This window comes from Onychostoma macrolepis, chromosome 03 (genome assembly GCF_012432095.1).
Source record: "Onychostoma macrolepis isolate SWU-2019 chromosome 03, ASM1243209v1, whole genome shotgun sequence".
Classification (NCBI taxonomy): Eukaryota; Metazoa; Chordata; class Actinopteri; order Cypriniformes; family Cyprinidae; genus Onychostoma; species Onychostoma macrolepis.
This window is the reverse complement of record NC_081157.1, coordinates 23840441-23858927: the sequence shown is the minus strand read 5'-3', so window position 1 is coordinate 23858927 and position 18487 is coordinate 23840441. Positions and strand designations below refer to the sequence as shown.

At 36.2% G+C, this 18487-nt stretch overlaps 1 protein-coding gene across 1 annotated transcript; it reads left to right on the top strand.

The window, feature by feature from the left end:
- The first annotated feature begins 6105 nt into the window (after positions 1 to 6105).
- epor (erythropoietin receptor) lies at positions 6106 to 18208 on the top strand. The gene is made up of 8 exons (XM_058769814.1): positions 6106 to 6343; positions 9817 to 9949; positions 10133 to 10302; positions 10789 to 10940; positions 11031 to 11187; positions 11827 to 11914; positions 12122 to 12209; positions 16009 to 18208. The coding sequence occupies exons 1-8, from the start codon at positions 6253 to 6255 to the stop codon at positions 16723 to 16725; spliced, it is 1596 nt and encodes a 531-aa protein (XP_058625797.1). The 5' UTR covers positions 6106 to 6252; the 3' UTR covers positions 16726 to 18208.
- Positions 18209 to 18487: the final 279 nt, after the last annotated feature.

Below are 18487 nucleotides of genomic sequence, written 5' to 3'. Positions count from 1 at the left end.
TTAATTATTTTCTTTTGACAAAATGTGACACCTTGTAACAATGTATGATGTAATATTTTAAATAATAAAACAAATTATGCAATTATGAAAAAGACAATTACAGTTAAATTAAACCTTAAATATTCAAACTATACAATTCTTAAAATTAAAACACATTTTAGGACCATTAAGATTGTTTTTTTTTTGCATTGTAACATTATTTTTTATTTTCCCCCAAAATTCATCTTATAATGTGTATGAATGTTTTACTTTGTAATTTCTGTTTCTCAGTTGAGAATCTTCCAGGTTCCAATTAATTGTTTACTGTATTGTGTGTGTGTGTGTGTGTGTGTGTGTCTGAATAGTTTTAAGCCATCTTTATTTCAGTTTTATTTATTTTAGTACACTAAATAATTTACTAAATTAAGTCAATTAAAATGAGAAATGTTGCTTTGCAACTACTTGAAACGAACATTTACATTTTATTTGTTCATGTTTTGTACAAATAAAGTTTTAAAGGGGGGTTGGAGTCTTTAATGATCCTATAAATAGGCCCCATTTCATTTCTTATGAACATGTTCTTGATCAGTTTTGTGAGATTCACTCATATGCGGCGGTACGGTTCATTCAGCAGCATTACAGTGGACACAACAGAAAGAGTGTTGACCATCTGAAACACCCTCTCGTTTTCTCTATCTATGTTTTTGCACACTCTCCTGGCTGTCCGTTACGTCCAGTGTTTCTTCAGAGCAGAAAGATAGTGTTCTTGTGTTCTGTACTGAAGCTTTTTTTCTGCCTGTTCTTGTTCGTCGGATGATACCAAGCCATGTCACAGTTCTGTAAACCAGCAGATTAAACTCACTTAGATGTCTTTATAAAACCCCTCAACCCTTCCATGCATTATTAAAATACAGATGTTTTAGCTTCTCCCTTTCCTGTCCCTGGGCTGATGGAACTAAAACAAATTGCATAATATAAATAGATTTCTTGCATTTTTAAAGAAAATGTTTGCTTCCCTTTTGCATAATTACGCAGGTTATGAATGGTTTTATCATTGTAAAAATAGTTGCTGTAGTTAGCTATCACAAAGTGTAGCCTTAAAATAGCTTTCCCAGACTTGATAAGAGAGCTTGTACACAAGTTCACTATACATCTGCACATTTCAAGATGACTAAACTTAACATTTTAAGGCAGCACAAACGCTTTGTTTTTATAGTGCATACATTTACACATTTATGCATAAAAAGTGACTTACAATGCATTCCATGCATACTTCTTATACGTTCTTCAATTCCCTTGGAGTCATATCTATGACCATGGCATGGTTTTGAGCTCCAGGAATGCTTTTTAGCATTGTTGCTAGGGTGGTTACTAGGGCGTTGCTGGGTGGTTGTTTGCTGGTGATGAATATTCTGGTCACTATCTATCTATCTATCTATCTATCTATCTATCTATATATATATATATATATATGGCTATATGGCTTGGATATCTAATTTCTCTTAAAAATAAAAGTCCTTTATTGGCATTGATGGTTCCTTGAAGAACCATTAACATTCATTCTGTAAATCTTTTCTTAAAGGTGCCATAGAATGCACTGATACAATATTTTAAATTGTTCTCTGATAGAAGGTATGTGGCTTAGGTAAGGGCAAAAATTCTCCAGAAACTGTTTTACATCTGCATTTACAACCCTAGGATTTCTCCCTAGAATGAAATGGTCTGTTATTGGCTTATTTGGAAGGGTCATGAATAATAATGTTGAGCTCTGCTCTGATTGGCTGTTTCACAGTGCATGTCAATTCAGTAGCTCACAGGAAGGAAACAAAGGGAGGAAATATATATTTCAATACTTTCTCTGGCAGTTATATTGTCAGGTAATTATACTGTATATAAAATGCGGGCATCAGGGAGCCGCTATTAATATTCGGGGCACTGAAACTGCTTTCAAATGCTTGACCACTTTTTACTTTCACTTTCGCTTTCGAGATTCACTATCGCACAAATTCAGTTTATACTATGAGCGGCAGTACTTACCACACATTTTACAATATCAGATGCTTGTCAGTGGTGCTCAGGATCTGTAAATCATTCGCCATCATCCTCAGTCATCTCTCCGCTCTGTTTATGTGGTAAGTGAAATCTTATGTACTGTAATGTAACAGGCTACCGCTAGCAAGAAGCTAACCATGTCCCTTTAGTGGCAAGCGTTATTTTATTAGAACATGTTATTTGCTTTCCGTGCCTTTCTGAATACAGACACCAACCCATCCCTGCACTTCACATCCCCTGCACAGCCTGGAACATAACATTTATTTCCATGATCTGCCGTTTTCGCTGTTGTCCTTGCTTGTTTCTTCACAATGCCTGCTGAACTTATGATGGTTCGGCTGGCGGCTGGCCTAGAACATGGGCGGGTATATGCAAATGTTGGGTGCGTAACTATTAGTGATCTTTTACGTCACAGTAGGTGTTATGTTCTGATTTACCTATTTTTCAGTGGTCTTTTTTATTCACGAGATTTACATAAGAAGGAGGAAACAATGGTGTTTGAGGCACACGGTATGTCATTTCCATGTACAGAACTGTTATTATTCAACTATGCCAAGGTAAATACAGTTTTCCATTCTATGGAACCTTTAAGTAAATCTTTTAAATCTGAACATTTAGAAAAGTAGCACCTTTGAAGTTCACCACATTTGTAAAGTGTTTTCTTGGGACCTAAGGAGAAAACTTGATGGCAGTTGTGTTCCAGTACCTAAAAAAGGTACCTATAAAACATATAAAAATGGCTCTAGTTGTCTTTAAACAAAAAGAAAAGTGACTTTGTGTGAGTCCATAGCATCTGTAATTTATGACTTTATACCCATAGCTCTACCAACTCCTCTGCATTTATCGGTGTACCCAGAAAACTACGACAAAGGTGCTTCCTGAATTTCATTTTCCTGTTACACACCACTGACCCACATCCTCCAGAGCCAGAGGAAGTGCATGCACCGTTGACACCGTTGAGTGTCACCTGTTTTTGGGGGTTTAACAGTATCTAAAATTACTTTTAATAAGACAACGCAAAATCTCATATCTGAACTGTAAAAACAACAAAAAATTAATTAATTACATAAAAAAATGCAAGAGCAGATCAATACTAAACGAGATCTGTAAGCTCCATATGCCAAATATAGTATACGTGTTTCTGTAGGAGAGCTACTCGTCACATTATGCAATGAAACATACACCCATTGTCAATATGTAAATGTAAACAAGTGCACCTCAGAGTGAAGTATGCCACATCGTAGGAACCACCTGTTGTATGGAAGGGAGATGGGGCCAAAATACCATGTCAACACGCACTGCATGTCAGTGTTAATGCGAAAATGCACAGAGCAACCAATTAAATTGCTATATTTGAAACGCTATTTGCATATGTGGTACAAACATCAGACATCATGTTTATTCATGTTATAATGGTACACTGTAATGCACATACGCAAACATCAGACGTTATATTTGGTCATGAGGCATAATGCTTCAGTACATTGTGTGATGTCAGTCTAATGTCATGATTTGTCAATGTCCTTCTCAGTCCTTTTCTTTCTCAGATAGATTTAAATTGTAACATTGTTTCATTTACTCTAACAAAGTAGATATCAGTAAAAACAATGCTGCAATAAACTAAAGAAAGGATTAATATGTAGTTCACAAGTTCACCCTTATATCTAATCTGATAGCAAATAGTAAGCATATTTTGGCGTGCTGTCCTGGGGGAGGGCTCCGAGCGTGGAGTAATAGCCCGAACCCAGAGAACTCCCCCTATCCCTAATATGGGATGAAAATGGATTAGGAGTGAGGAGTTGGGGTGGAGGAGGGATGCCGGAAAACTGTCGTAGGACAGAGGTAGGTTCACTGTAAAAAACGTAAAATTTTAAAGCAACCAGCTTCAGCAGATTTTTGAGTTTGCTCAACTTATGTTTGTGGGAGATTCTCAAATTGTTGTTGTATAAACTTAAAACGACAAGTTGAGAAAGTTGAGGTTTTTTTTACAGTGTAGGCTGCATATATATATATATATATATATATATATATAGTGCTAGTTAGGATGGTTAGCTAAACGAGCTACACCTGTGCCAAATTGGTTGATTATCTGATCGTGCTCCTCCCGAACCTTGTTAATAAAACATCATGTAAATCTAGAGGTAAATCTTCTTTAAAAAGTATTACACATTCTTACGATGGTAAAACTGCGTGTTTTTACACGTACTAAAGAAACTGGCACCTTAACATGTCGTGTCTACATGTACAAAAGAAACCATTTCAAAATTGCCGTGTTAAAGCAGACAAATTGCATGTGTTGATATGGTCAAATTTCACAAATTTTGGCCCCGTCTGTCTTCTATATTGTTGCACATTCATTCCTGACAATGACAAGGGTGGAGGATTAATTGATGAGAGAATGGCCATGTGTTATGAACATGATAAGAAATGTCATTAAAGTGAACTTAAGCAATGTTTTACCAGGGGAAACTGAATTTGTAGATGCATTCGAAGTAGCAAAATTTATGATGTATTGATGGTTTGATAAATGCTTTTGCTCATACTGTAATAAGCTTACAAATACTACATATGTTCTGTCCCCTTAAAAAAACAGCCTCAGTTCAGAGTGAAGCCCTGAACCATAAATGATTCAAAGTGGCCATTGTTAATATTATTTCTAGGCTTCACTCTCTCTCTCTCAAATGCTCTTCGTGAACTTCCTCTTTTACACACACACACACACACACACACACACACTGCTGTTTTGGGGTGAGAAACTGAAACCACTCCTAGACAGCTAGAAATATACATATGCACATCTTAAACCTTATTAACAGTTAAGGTAACACAAACTCTTGAATACTTTGATTGGGTGTCCGAGACATCCGGGCTGATGTTGTTTGTATAAATATGACCCATCTTCCTGAATAAAATTGAGAATGCTTTGGTAGTGCTCCAAATCTTTATGTTTGCTCATACATTCTCCCAGGCCTGCTCACAGGGGTTGATGATAGGGATAAATAACAGATAGGAGAAACTTTTTAATCTAATTAATCTAACACTAAGATTACTGGACAATGTTGATTTCAGATTTTCTACTTCTAATTCATGTGTTACTTACCGATTCTTTGTAATTATTTGTGCAATTTAGGCTACACTGTAAAAAGTGATGAGTTGACTTAACTTAAAAAAATTGAGGAAACCTGTTGCCTTAAAAATTTTAAGTAAATGATAATTAAAAAAAATAAGTGAATTGTCAAGTTCACTTAACTTTTTTTTATTATTATTATTATTTACTTAATAATTTTAAGGCAACAGGTTTCCTCAATTTTTTAAGTTATGTCAACTCATCACTTTTTACAGTATAGCAATTTCTAAGTGAAAATTATTTTTACAACAGTTCTTTTCAGTGTATTTTTTAAAGGCCATTTCTGCATTTCACATTGAGGTATAAATTGGTTTTGAGTGCATTAAAGGACCAAAATCAGATCATTTGTGTTAAATGCACATAAAATTAATTCTTTACTAAAAAGACAAAGTCCTTGAATGATTAAAACCACCTGTGGGCCTAATCGGGTGTCACATTTCCTAACTTAACAATGTGTCCCGGGCTGAAATAACGGCACAGTCCTGTTGCAGTGATAATGGACAGTGAGCTGCAGGCAGACTGGATCGGGTCGCAATGCTTGCGCTTATCTGTGCGTAAGAGGAGCTCAGCGCTGTGCTGATAACGCAGGTTGAGCATGAAAAAACAAGAGTGTCAGGCTGTGATAAAAAGAACCGGTTACAGTGTGCAGAACAACACCAGTGCAGTTTGCACTCTTAAAAACTCTTACAACTGAGCACCTGTTGACTGCACTTCACATAATGAACATGCATCAGTAGCTAAAAGTGTTTTGGACCCCTAAAAATTCACATTATTTCCTGTTCCAGCCTCAAGGTCGGACATCATGTAACGTTAGCCTACATCTTAAGAGTGAAGACTGAGCACTTCAAACACTTATGACAGCATGTCCTCACTCAGGCTCCTCCCAGTAAACAACACTTTTTTTTTTTGCGCTCCACCTCCAAATAGTAAAAGAGTAAACACACAGTTTGAACACACTATCAGCTTATCGGATGAGATGCACGTAACTGTTCATGTTGTCCGCAAAACAATTTGGACGAAAAGCCAACCTGGAAAGGAGGATACACCTTTCAGCACCGTTATGCAGAGCAGTGATGCATTTGTAATATAAATGGATGACAAAAATGAGGAGTGACAGATTGAAAATTGTTTTCATGTTGTGTCTTGCTTTCGTCACAACAGGAGGACAACATTTTGAAAGTAAAGGTAAGAAAAGCGACTCTTTCTTTCAAATGTCTTTCAGTTGTTTTTAACTATGAAGTTACATGCATATTTCATGACTTTCTAAATTCAAAACAAAAATTGTGGAAGTAGAATTAAACACAGTATGTACAATATACCATTTTTGCTATCAATATACCGTCTCTAAAGCTCACCAAGGTTGCATTTATTTGATCAAAAATATAGTAAAAACAGGAAAATATTATTACAATTTAAAGTAACTGTTTTCTATTGTAATATATTTTAAAATGTAATTTATTCCTGTGATGCAATGCTGAATTTCTAGCATCGTTGCTCCAGTCTTAAATGTCACATAATCCTTCAGAAATCACTCTGACGTGCTGATTTGCTTCTCGTGATTCTTTATCAGTTTTAAAACAATTATTGCTGCTTAACACGTTTTTGATACATTCAAAACTTTAGGTAAGTAAAGCTTTTTTATTCAGAAAGTATGCAAAAACTGATCAAAAGTGACAGTAAAGACATTGTAAGGTCACAAAAAATTATATTTAATTCACCCAAGAATCCTTAAAATATACAGTGCTGCTTGAAAGTTTGTGAAACCTTTAGAACTTTCCATATTTCTGCATAAATATGACCCAAAACATCATCAGATTTTCATATAAGTCCTGAAAGTAGACAAAGAGAACCCAATCCTATTTTCTTTGTCATTTATTTATTCAGGACAATGTACCAATATTGCATATCTGTGAGTGGCAAAAGATAGTATGTGAATCTCTTGGATTAGCAGTTAATTTAACCTTGTGCGCTCCTCATTTGGGAGTCACACTCATGGTTTTCGCAATCAAAAGTGACCGGACACCTGAAATGTATTTTTTTTTTCTTCAGTAAAATCAATCTAATATATTTTAAATTATAGACAATTTTATGGTACTAATTAATATTTATGCAATAATTATGTTAAATTTTTTCCATTGAAAATAGTACATAAAATTGTTTTCCTAATTTTGGTTTTTATTATTTTTCAATTAATGCACTATTTCAGATTAAAATAGAGACTAGGCCTAAAAATCCAATTTTTGAAGGCAGAATAGCACCTCCTGGTGTGAGCAAATAAAGAAAAACATGTAATTTCATGGTGTAACCACTAGATGCCTGTATATGACTCTATAGAGAGGCTTGTGAATTCCCTAGTTGCTTTTATAAATAATTGTTTACTTTTATTAGTTCGTGGATTTAAATGTATATTAACGCATTCTTAAAGACAATTTTTTTGTCAGGTTTTTACATGTTAATCTGAAGTGTAGGTTTTTGCATTATTATTACTACATTCAAACCTGAACACAGAAAGCATTTTGTTACACAAAACATTAAAATTCTATAAAAATGTAACACAAATGAACAGGAATTCTTTATCAGAGCTTAATCCTTCTGGGTCTGATCTGATTTTAACCTCTTATTTCAGTCTTGTGGCTTATTTTGGCTATATGGTTATAGCCAGACCAATTCATTCGAGTGTGTATAATTCTGTATGTTTGTGTGTGTGTCCGTGAGTGGATGTATCTGTTTTACACTCTTGATGTTTTAGAGTGTAACCCCTTTCCTTGCTGTCCACTTTTTTACTGCATTGTAGTTGAATTATTGATTTTATTTGACATATTTGATGTGTTACAGTCACACCAGTTCATAGGTGTGTGTGTGTGTGTGTGTGTCTCTCTCTCTCTCTCTCTCTTTTTTACGCCTGCTTAGCCTGTTCGAATCATGCCCTCAATTTTTTTTTTCTGTGTTCACATTCCATGTACCATAAAAGTCACCAAGTTTCATATAATTCCGATGAAGCTGTGATTTTAAAAAATTCAAAAGCTAAAATTCTCCGGTCAAAAGTGTCTGAAGACCACACAAGGGTTAAAGGTGAAGTTAGAGTCCATCTGTGCAGAGGTGTTTTCAGTCAGTGCAATGACTATCAAATGTCAGTACGTGACCTGTTTTATTCAAAGAACAGGGATCTATCAAAGTCTGATAATGTTTGTGGAAGTGAATCATGTCACGAACAAAGGAGATTACCGAGGACCTCGGAAAAAGAGTTGATGTTGCTCATCAGGCTAGAAAAGTTTACTAAACCATCTCTAAAGTGTTGGACTCCACAAATCCACAGTCAGACAGATTGTGTACAAATGGAGGAAATTCAAGACCACTGTTACCTTCCCGAGAAGTTGGCGACCAACAAAGATCACTCCAAAGCAGAACGTGTAATAGTCTGCAAGGTTGCAAAAGTTCCCAGGGTAACTTCTAAGTTACTAAAGGCCTTTCTCACATTGGCTAATGTTAATGTTCATGAGTCCACCATCAGGAGAACACTGAGCAACCATGGTGTGCAAGAAGAAAGCCACTGTTCTCCAAAAAGAAAATTGCTTGCTAAAGATCATGTGGACAAGCCAGAGGACTATTGGAGAAAGGTTTAATGGATGGATGAAACCAAAATAGAACTTATTGGTTTAAATGAGAAGCTATTATGTTCGGAGAAAAGAACACACTGCATTCCAGCTTAAGAATCGTATCCCATCTGTGAAACATGGTGGTGGTAGTTTTGCTGCATCTTGGCCAGGACAGCCTGCCATTGATGGAACGATGAATTCTGAATTATAGCAGCAAATTCTAAAGGAAAACGTCAGGACATCTGTTTAAGAACAGAGTCTCAAGAGAAAGTGGGTCATGCAGCAAGACAACGATCTCAAGCACACAACTCATTCCACCAAAGAATGGTTAAAAAAAACAAAGTTAATGTTTTGGAAGACTGAGTCAAAGTCCAGACCTTAATCCAATTAAAATGTTGTGGAAGGACCTAAGCAAGCAGTTCATAGGAGGAAACCCACCAACATCACAGAGTTGAAGTGGTTCTGCACTGAGGAATGGGCTAAAACTCCTACATGTTATTGTGCAGCACTGATCAGCATTTACAAGAAACTTTACCTTCAGTTACTGCAGCAAGATACTGAAAGCAAAGATTCACATACTTTTGCAACGCACAGATATGTAACACTGGATCATTTTTCTCAATAAATAAATGACAAAGAAAATATCCTTCTCTCACTTGTTTGATTCGGTTCTCTTTGTCTACTTTCAGGACTTGTATGAAAATCTGATGATGTTTTGGGTCATTTATGCAGAAATATAGTAATTTCTAAAGGGTTCACAAACTTTCAAGCAGCACTGTATATAGTGGTTTTCACAAAAATATTAAGCAGCAAAAGTGATAATAAAAACCATTATTAATAAATGAGCACCAAAGAACAGAATAATTGCATGCTTTCAATTGAGAGAGTCATGAAACATGCAACTTTTTTATATGATAATTATCATTTTTATTTAAATCTAAAATAAGAAAAATATATATATTTGTGTTGACCTGTGCTTTGTGTACTTGTGCTTATTAGAAAATAAATTGTCTTTGAATAATGCTGGCAATGCTTGCAAAATAACTTGATATGTTTGTTCAGTGGCCCAGTTACTCCAAGACGAAACGGAGGATATTAAATGTTTTGTGGAGGGAAAGGATCTCACATGCTTTTGGGAAGAGGAGGAAGAGAAGAATAATTTACACGATCAATATACCTTCACGTATTCATACGAGTAAGTAACTGATTTGAAGCCCAAAGCTAAAATTAAACTTTTTTTGTCAAAATTATCCTTAGAAACTGATCATTATAATATTGTCTCTTTAAAGACAGCATAAAATATTATTCATGTCATTTTAGTTCAGTTGTCCTGTGAAAACATCAATTGACGCAATTTCTTCTTTTCATGCGTCTTCAGGAATAAGAACAAGATGCCTTGTGCGGTTTCATCTCTGTCTTTACTGGCCAGTAACAAAACCATCTTCTTCTGCAAACTGTCCAAACCCCCATTCTTCGCGACTCTTAATGTGCAGGTTCTTCGTGATGGCCGGATGCTCTACAGTCGTAGCCTAAATGCTGAGAATTTCCGTAAGTCTTTGAAAGCTTTACAAAAGTAATAAATGAAGAAATCCTCACTAAGCAGCATGCAGACATAGTGATGGTATACTACATGTAATACATGTAATTATGTAATCAGAATTTGTAATTAGATTTTATTATGTTTTAAAATACTCATAATCAGGTTGCACAAACCCCAATTTGGAAAACCCTGATGTAATGTAAAGATTAATAGTTCATGTTGTTGATAACAAAGAATGGATTATCTTTCCTTTCTCTTTGTATTTTAATATCAACATGGTACAAAACAATATCAAATCTATGTGATAAACGAGTTAGGTCAAAACTAATTAAAAAGTAATCCTAATGTAATCAGAAAAGATTACCTAAAATGTGAAATCTAAAATACAATTTTCATGTAATTAGTAATGGAGTACAATTTGTAAGTAATCGACCCAGCGCTCTGCCCTCAGTCCCCTACATATAAGATGTTTTACAATGCCTTTCCTCCCACAGTGTTTCTAGATCCTCCCCGAAACCTCACGGTCCTGAGCTCAGGGAAGGAAGGGCAGTTGAACGTGAGCTGGCTGCCTCCTCCGCTCAAATACATGGATGACAGTATGATATACGAGGTCAGATACGCAGTGGAGGGAAGTAACATGGGCAAGGTATTGCACTTCATGAACCGTCAGCACTACTTGAATGAGCTGTTGTATTTTGCTTCTTGTTCAAACTCACCAGTGAATTATGTTTTGAAGGTGGAGGTCATAAAGGTCAGCACAATGCTGGTTTTGCTTGGCTTACAGTCCGATACCAGATACAAGGTGTGGGTCCGTGTCAAACCTGATGGAGTTTCCTACAAAGGCTACTGGAGTGCTTGGACCGAGCCTGTGTTTGGAGTTACGCCGCCAAGCGGTACGTGCTTTTAAATGCTTTCTGAAAGTACAATCAACGTATAAATCATTTCAAATCAAGTATTTTTTGTTTGTTTTGTTTGTTTTTATAACGCTTTTCACAGTACAAATTGTTTTAACAGCTTTACAGAAAAAAATCATGATGTTAATATTTATAATAACTTAATATCTTCATGCCATATAATCACTTCTAGCAAATTAGAGCTGGGCAATAATATAGTTTACATTTTTGCAACGATGCAATCGATCAAGCAGTTTTTATTTGCTATATAATAGCCTATACACCGCCCTACTTATATATCCAACTTTAAATAAAGAGCTGGGCGATAATATTTTCACATTTCACAGCGAAATACAAAAACAGGCAGTTGATATTTGCTAAGATTTCGTAAACATGTCTTGAATTTTTTTTAATTTTTATGAAGCATGAAGACATTGAATGGCGATGGAAATTCAAGCTAATTCTAGTTGGGAAGTAAACATTTCTATGGTAAAACAGTTGTCGCATATTTAAATGTTTCGCACTTACCTCGCTCTCTTGCGCTCTGCTGCTTCTGTGAACATTAAGCCCCGCCTACTTTGATTTGACTTCGACGAGCTACGGAAGACCAATCATTTTTGTTTCTCTTTTTTCTAACAGACATGGATCCACTGATCGTGTTACTGGTTCTTTTCATCGGACTGATCCTCTGCCTGCTGTCTCTGACTGTGTTTCTGTCTCAGCACAAGTCAGTTTTCATAAGCACACACCATTACTATCTAAATAAGTTACAAATGCTTATATACTAACTATTATGAGGGACACTATTGTCCTTGAATCATTGTTCAGTAAAGGCTGATTAAGGTTGGATGTGCATGTAACTGTGTAAACTTTATATTTCATGCATTAAATTAAAGTGTTGGGAAATATTAAACAGTTTCTGTGCACTTTACAGGTTTCTTCTTAAGAAACTCTGGCCTGACATCCCGACACCAGAGCACAAGTTTCCAGGTCTTTTTACTGTCTACAAAGGGGATTTTAAGGTAATTTATTCAATGTCAATATAGGTATCATTTAAAATAAACAAAGTATGTTTAGTAATTTATCCAAAATGATGAGTGTTGAATGAACAAATATTTATGAAAGGAATGAATACTTTCATTCAGCAAGGAAGGATGTATTAACTTTATCAAAAGTTCAGCTCTATTCAAGTTTATTTGTATAGCGCTTTTTACGATACAAATCAGCTTCACTGAAAATTTAAGTTTCTACATTATATTTAAGAGTAGCTTATCAGTGGTGACTATGTAAAAGTGTCCACATGGCAGAAATGTACAGTAAAATTCATGCAGTTAGTTAATGACATGTAATCAAACAGACGGTGAACACTATAAAGAGCAATGATAAGATGTTGCGATTAAACTTATAGCATAATTTGGTAGTTTTGTATGTTGTCTGAGGGTTGGCATCATCTCTTCTCAGGTGTTCGTAAGTGTTTGATTCAGACTGAAGCTTGTGTAATGGCAGAAACAGAGAAGCAGATGAGGAAAAATTAGCGTATAGCTGCTGTTTAAAAAAATATGCAAAAAATGATGTGTTCAGCCCAAGCAAAAGAATGTTAATGCGCATTTGATCAGATGTACTTGAAGTACAAGGTTATGATATACAGGTGCATCTCAATAAATTAGAATGTCGTGAAAAAGTTCATTTATTTCAGTAATTCAACTCAAATTGTGAAACTTGTGTATTAAATAAATTCAATGCACACAGACTGAAGTAGTGTAAGTCTTTGGTTCTTTTAATTGTGATGATTTAGGCTCACATTTAACAAAAACAAATTAGAATACTTCATAAGACCAATAAAAAAACCATTTTTAGTGAATTGTTGGCCTTCTGGAAAGTATGTTCATTTACTGTGTATGTACTCAATACTTGGTAGGGGCTCCTTTTGCTTTAATTACTGCCTCAATTTGGTGTGGCATGGAGGTGATCAGTTTGTGGCACTGCTGAGGTGGTATGGAAGCCCAGGTTTCTTTGACAGTGGCCTTCAGCTCATCTGCATTGTTGGGTCTGGTGTCTCTCATCTTCCTCTTGACAATACCCCATAGATTCTCTATGGGGTTCAGGTCAGGCGAGTTTGCTGGCCAATCAAGCACACCAACACCATGGTCATTGAACCAGCTTTTGGTACCTTTGGCAGTGTGGGCAGGTGCCAAGTCCTGCTGGAAAATGAAATCAGCATCTCCATAAAGCTTGTCAGCTGAAGGAAGCATGAAGTGCTCTAAAATTTCCTGGTAGATGGCTGCGTTGACTGTGGACTTCAGAAAACACAGTGGACCAACACCAGCAGATGACATGGCAGCCCAAATCATCACTGACTGTGGAAACTTCACACTGGACTTCAAGCAACATGGATTCTGTGCCTCTCCACTCTTCCTCCGACCTTGATTTCCAAATGAAATGCAAAATTTACTTTCATCTGAAAAGAGGACTTTGGACCACTGAGCAACAGTCCAGTTCTTTTTCTCCTTAGCCCAGTTAAGATGCTTCTGACGTTGTCTCTGGTTCAGAAGTGGCTTGGTAGCCCTTTTCCTGAAGACGTCTGAGCGTGGTGACTCTTGATGCACTGACTCCAGCTTCAGTTCTCTCCTTGCGAAGCTCTCCCAAGTGTTTGAATCAGCTTTGCTTGACAGTATTCTCAAGCTTGCAGTCATCCCTGTTGCTTGTGCACCTTTTCCTACCCAAATTCTTCCTTCCAGTCAACTTTGCATTTAATATGCTTTGATACAGCACTCTGTAAACAGCCACACCTTTCAGTAATGACCTTCTGTGACTTACCCTCTTTGTGGAGGGTGTCAATGTTCGTCTTCTTGATCATTGCCAAGACAGCAGTCTTCCCCATTATTGTGGTTTCAAAGAACAAGAGATACCCAGAATTTATACTGTATGCATGGTCATTTATTGAAACTCAAATGTAAATATTCTAATATTTTGAAATACTGATTTTTGACTTTCATGAGCTGTAAGCTCTAATCATCAAAATTAAAACAAAAATGAAATGTTTTACTTTTTAAAAATGTTTTACTTTACATTCAATGAATCTAAAATATATGAAAGTTTCACTTTTTGAAATAAGTTACAAGAAAAAATAAACTTTTTCACGACATGAGACACACCTGTACATTTATGTGAATGCTTGGCTAAAGAGATGTGTCTTTTATCTAGATTTAAACAGAGAGAGTGTGTCTGAACCCCGAACGTTATCAGGAAGTCTATTCTAGAGTTTGGGAGCCAAATGTGAAAAAGCTCTACCTCTAGTGGACTTCGCTATCCTAGGTACTACCAAGAGTCCAGAGTTTTGCGACCTTAGGGAGCGGGTTGGATTGTAGCGTGATAGAAGACTAGTTAGGTACGCAGGAGCTAAACCATTTAGGGCCTTAAAAGTAAGTGGTAATATTTTGTAACTGATACGGAACTTAATAGGTAGCCAGTGCAGAGACTGTAAAATTAGAGTAATATGATCATATTTTCTTGACCTGGTAAGGACTCTAGCCGCTGCATTTTGGACTACCTGTAGATTGTTTATTGAAGATGCAGGACAACCAGCTAGCAGTGCATTACAATAGTCCAGTCTAGAGGTCATGAAAGCATGAATGAGCTTTTCTGCATCGGAAACAGGTAACATGTTTCGTAGCTTGGCAATGTTTCTAAGATGGAAGAATGCTGTTTTTGTAACATGTGAAATATGATTTCCAAAAGATAAGTTGCTGTCTAATATAACACCCAACTTTTTGACTGTAGAGGAAGTAACAGTACATGTCTAGATTCAAAGTATAAAAAAAACCCATCTCACAGTAAAGACAGTTTACAGTTACAAAAGTGACACTAAAGGCATTCATAATGTTATAAAAGATTTCTATTTGAAATAAATGCTGTTCTTTTGGACTTTCTATTCATCAAAAAATCCTGGAAAAACTATTATAGTTTCCACAGAAAAATATAAGGCAGCACAACTGTTTTCAACATTGATAATAATAATAATAATAAATGTCTCTTGACCTTATTGGCATATTATAATGATTTCTGAAGACACTGAAGACTGGAGTAATGATGCTGAAATTTCAGCTTTCAATCACAGGAATAATTTACATTTTAGAACAGAAAAGAGTTATTTTAATTTTTAATAATATTTCACAATATTGCTGTTTCTACAGTGAACATAGTTACTAGCCATTTTCAAAATAGCCAAATAATAGCTTATTAAATGTCCAGGTTGATATCAGTCTATAATAACATAAGCCACAATCCAACCTCTTACATTTACAATGTAGCACACACATTTATCCAAAGCGACTTACAAATGAGCACAATAGAAGCAATCAAAACCAAAAAAGAGCGATAATAAGCAAGTGCTATGACAAGTCTCAGTTAGCCTAACACAGTACACATAGCTTTTATTTTTATTTTTTATATATATATAATAAATTAAAAGAAAACAAGTAGATGGAATAGAAAAAGAATAGGGAACGCTAGTGTTAGAGGATCTTTTTTATAATAAATAAAACAAAACAAAAAACAGGATAGAGAGAGCTAGTGTTAGAGGCCTTTTTTAAGAAAACAATCTGTTAGAAAATGAACAGAGCGTGCTAGAGTTAGAGGGTCAAAAAAGATGGAAGAGTGTTTTAACCAATACAACAAATTAAAGTTAATAAATAAATAGGCCTACATTCTTAGTCAAGTCAATGAAGGACAATATTTGCTGTGTGTTTTACTAGGAAAGCTGATTGGAACTGAAAAAACACTGAAAAAGAGATCACTATTTTGTGTGTCTTCTGCCCTCAGGAGTGGATGAGCCAAAATAATGGCAGCATGTGGGGCAGATCAGTCCATGTGTACACAGAGGAGCTTGCTTCACCGCTGGAGGTTTTATCCGAGGTTTCCCTGACCAGCCACGGCACGTCCCAGAGAGAGGAGAGGAAACCTCCGGAGGAGGAAGAGGAGAAAGAGAGCGAGCGTTCGGACTCGGGGTTAACGGACAGATGGCGAGAACCTCCTCAAGCTCACTGGCTCATGGAGCAACTGAAGGCTCTTCAAGAAAACCCCGAATCTCGTTCCCAGTCATCGTTACTGCAGTCACACGACACCTACGTCACCCTCAATCAAGGAGACAACGAGCGGCAGGCGGACGATGTCTTTGAGGAGACGTTACCGCTCCAGACACTCTTCACCACCGCAGGAACGTCGTCCTTGAGCACCTCACGCTCCGACCTCGGCTCCCTGCAGCAGAGCTCGGGTTCGGGCAGACTGTCGTCGCAATCCAGCTTTGAGTATCCCAACCACACCTGGCCCCCCAAAGGGCCGGGGTACGCCTACATGGCGGTCGCAGACTCAGGGGTCTCTATGGACTACAGCCCGATGAGCTCCAGCAGGATCGCAGAGCTCGGGAGACACAGGATGTACACAAATGATTACAAAAATGAGATTTTTCCCCACAAGTGGCCATTCTCTGGTCAATACATTAAATCTGGATCAGAGTCATGCGCGGGTCCCGTTTGGTAAACCCGCAATACCTAGAGATAGTCCAATCAAAAATGAATACTCCTTCATTATTTGCTTACCTTCATGTCATCAAACCTGTATGACTTTCTTTCTTCTGTGGAACATAAAAGAAGATATTTTGAAGAATATCTGACTTCCTTTTTCTTTTCATCTATACAATAGAAGTAAAAAATAACCAATATGTACAGGACGTGATCTGGATACTACTACTACGACTACAAATTCACATCAGGATCTTACTGGTTTCTGTTTGAGACATGACGTTTAAGGACACTAATATGAAAACACTAGGATCTTTCAGATATAAAAACAAACTCCATCAGATAAAATAAGCTAACATTTTAGCATTACTATGGCAGCTGTTGATGAAACATTTTTGTACAGTATACCACTAAAATACCAGTGGAGATTTTTCTTTTTTTTGGTCTTTAATTACAACTACATTTATTGGTGGCACTTTTTTTTGTAGTGAGAAAAATTGAATAAGTTGGATAATTGTTTTTTTAAGCCTCTTTGTGGAAAGTGCCTGATGGCAGGTCATATATCATTATGTTTTGGGGTTTCCCCAAGTCTGAATCTGTCTTGTAAATTGTACATAATATATTTTTTAAATGTAAATAACAGTTTTCTATTCTGTTTTTGTGGTTTAAGTAAATATGTATCTTTCAGATCTGTAAAACATTAAAGCCTAGAGGAGAAAGTCAGACTCAACAACCATTAGGCATCTTCATAGGCTCCTTCATGTATGAAGGATAATTCATCCATCCCTTTTTAGTTCTTCTGGTGCATTCTGGGAATGCTTGTATGGTTGATTTGGAACAGGCCATTTCTCTTAAAGTCACCATGACATTATTGACATTTGCAATTCATTTTTCTTTCATAAGTGACATTTCTGAGTGAAACAGAATTTTCTAACACAACATGTAGGGAGACCTGATTAGATCGAGAACAGTGGGCGTTTCATACAAGCGTTTGCGGTTGATTATGGAGGACTACACCCTTCCTAAAACACCACTAGTACCCAATAGTTGAAACTTAACCTACCTGTACTTTGGTGACATTAACTGAAAAAGAAAGTCATTTTTACTTTTAGTTCTGTACTCATGAATCATTCGCAATAATGTGTTTGTATGGTCAAATTACTGTTCAGAAACCTCCAGCATCAGTTTTACTTTAGTTTGTCAGCTTTCTTTATGTGTTCTGTATTCTGTAATCCGTAAGGTTAAACCAAATGTGTTGAATTTGTGAACAACTTTGAGTTAGCCAAGGTAAATTGGCAATACCATTTTTAGTATAGAAACTTGCAAAAAGGATATGTATGTTTCTGACACATTTCTTTGTAATGTAGTCCTGTCTATCCAATGGAGTGTTTTATTTCATAATTGCATTGGTAATAAGATTGAAAACGTATGAATTAATCAGTTTCTAAATAACTATTTGTGTTTCTTTCTATCAACAATAAAGCTCCTATTTTGTTCTAAAAAGAAAAGGATTTTTATTTCTAGCATAAACCGATGGGATCTCCCCCAGTAAAGTCTTCTCGTTTCCCTTTTTTTATGTTCTCTCTTCTCTGTGTTAGTGTGATAGTTCACTCAAAACTTAATGAATGACTCTCTTTTTTGACTCTCTTTGATTGTTTTTGTACACCAACATGTACAAAAACAATTATGGAGTATTTGCAAATAATTGAGCCCTTGAAAAGGTGATTCAAAAACTGACTCCTAACTGCTGACTGAACTGATTGAAACAGCTAGTAGCTCAT

Coding starts and splice junctions, on each gene's coding strand:
- epor (XM_058769814.1), top strand. CDS start 6,253: ATGACAAAAATGAGGAGTGACAGATTGAAAATTGTTTTCATGTTGTGT. Junction 6,344..9,816: donor ACAACATTTTGAAAGTAAAG/GTAAGAAAAGCG, acceptor ATGTTTGTTCAG/TGGCCCAGTTACTCCAAGAC. Junction 12,210..16,008: donor TCTACAAAGGGGATTTTAAG/GTAATTTATTCA, acceptor TTCTGCCCTCAG/GAGTGGATGAGCCAAAATAA.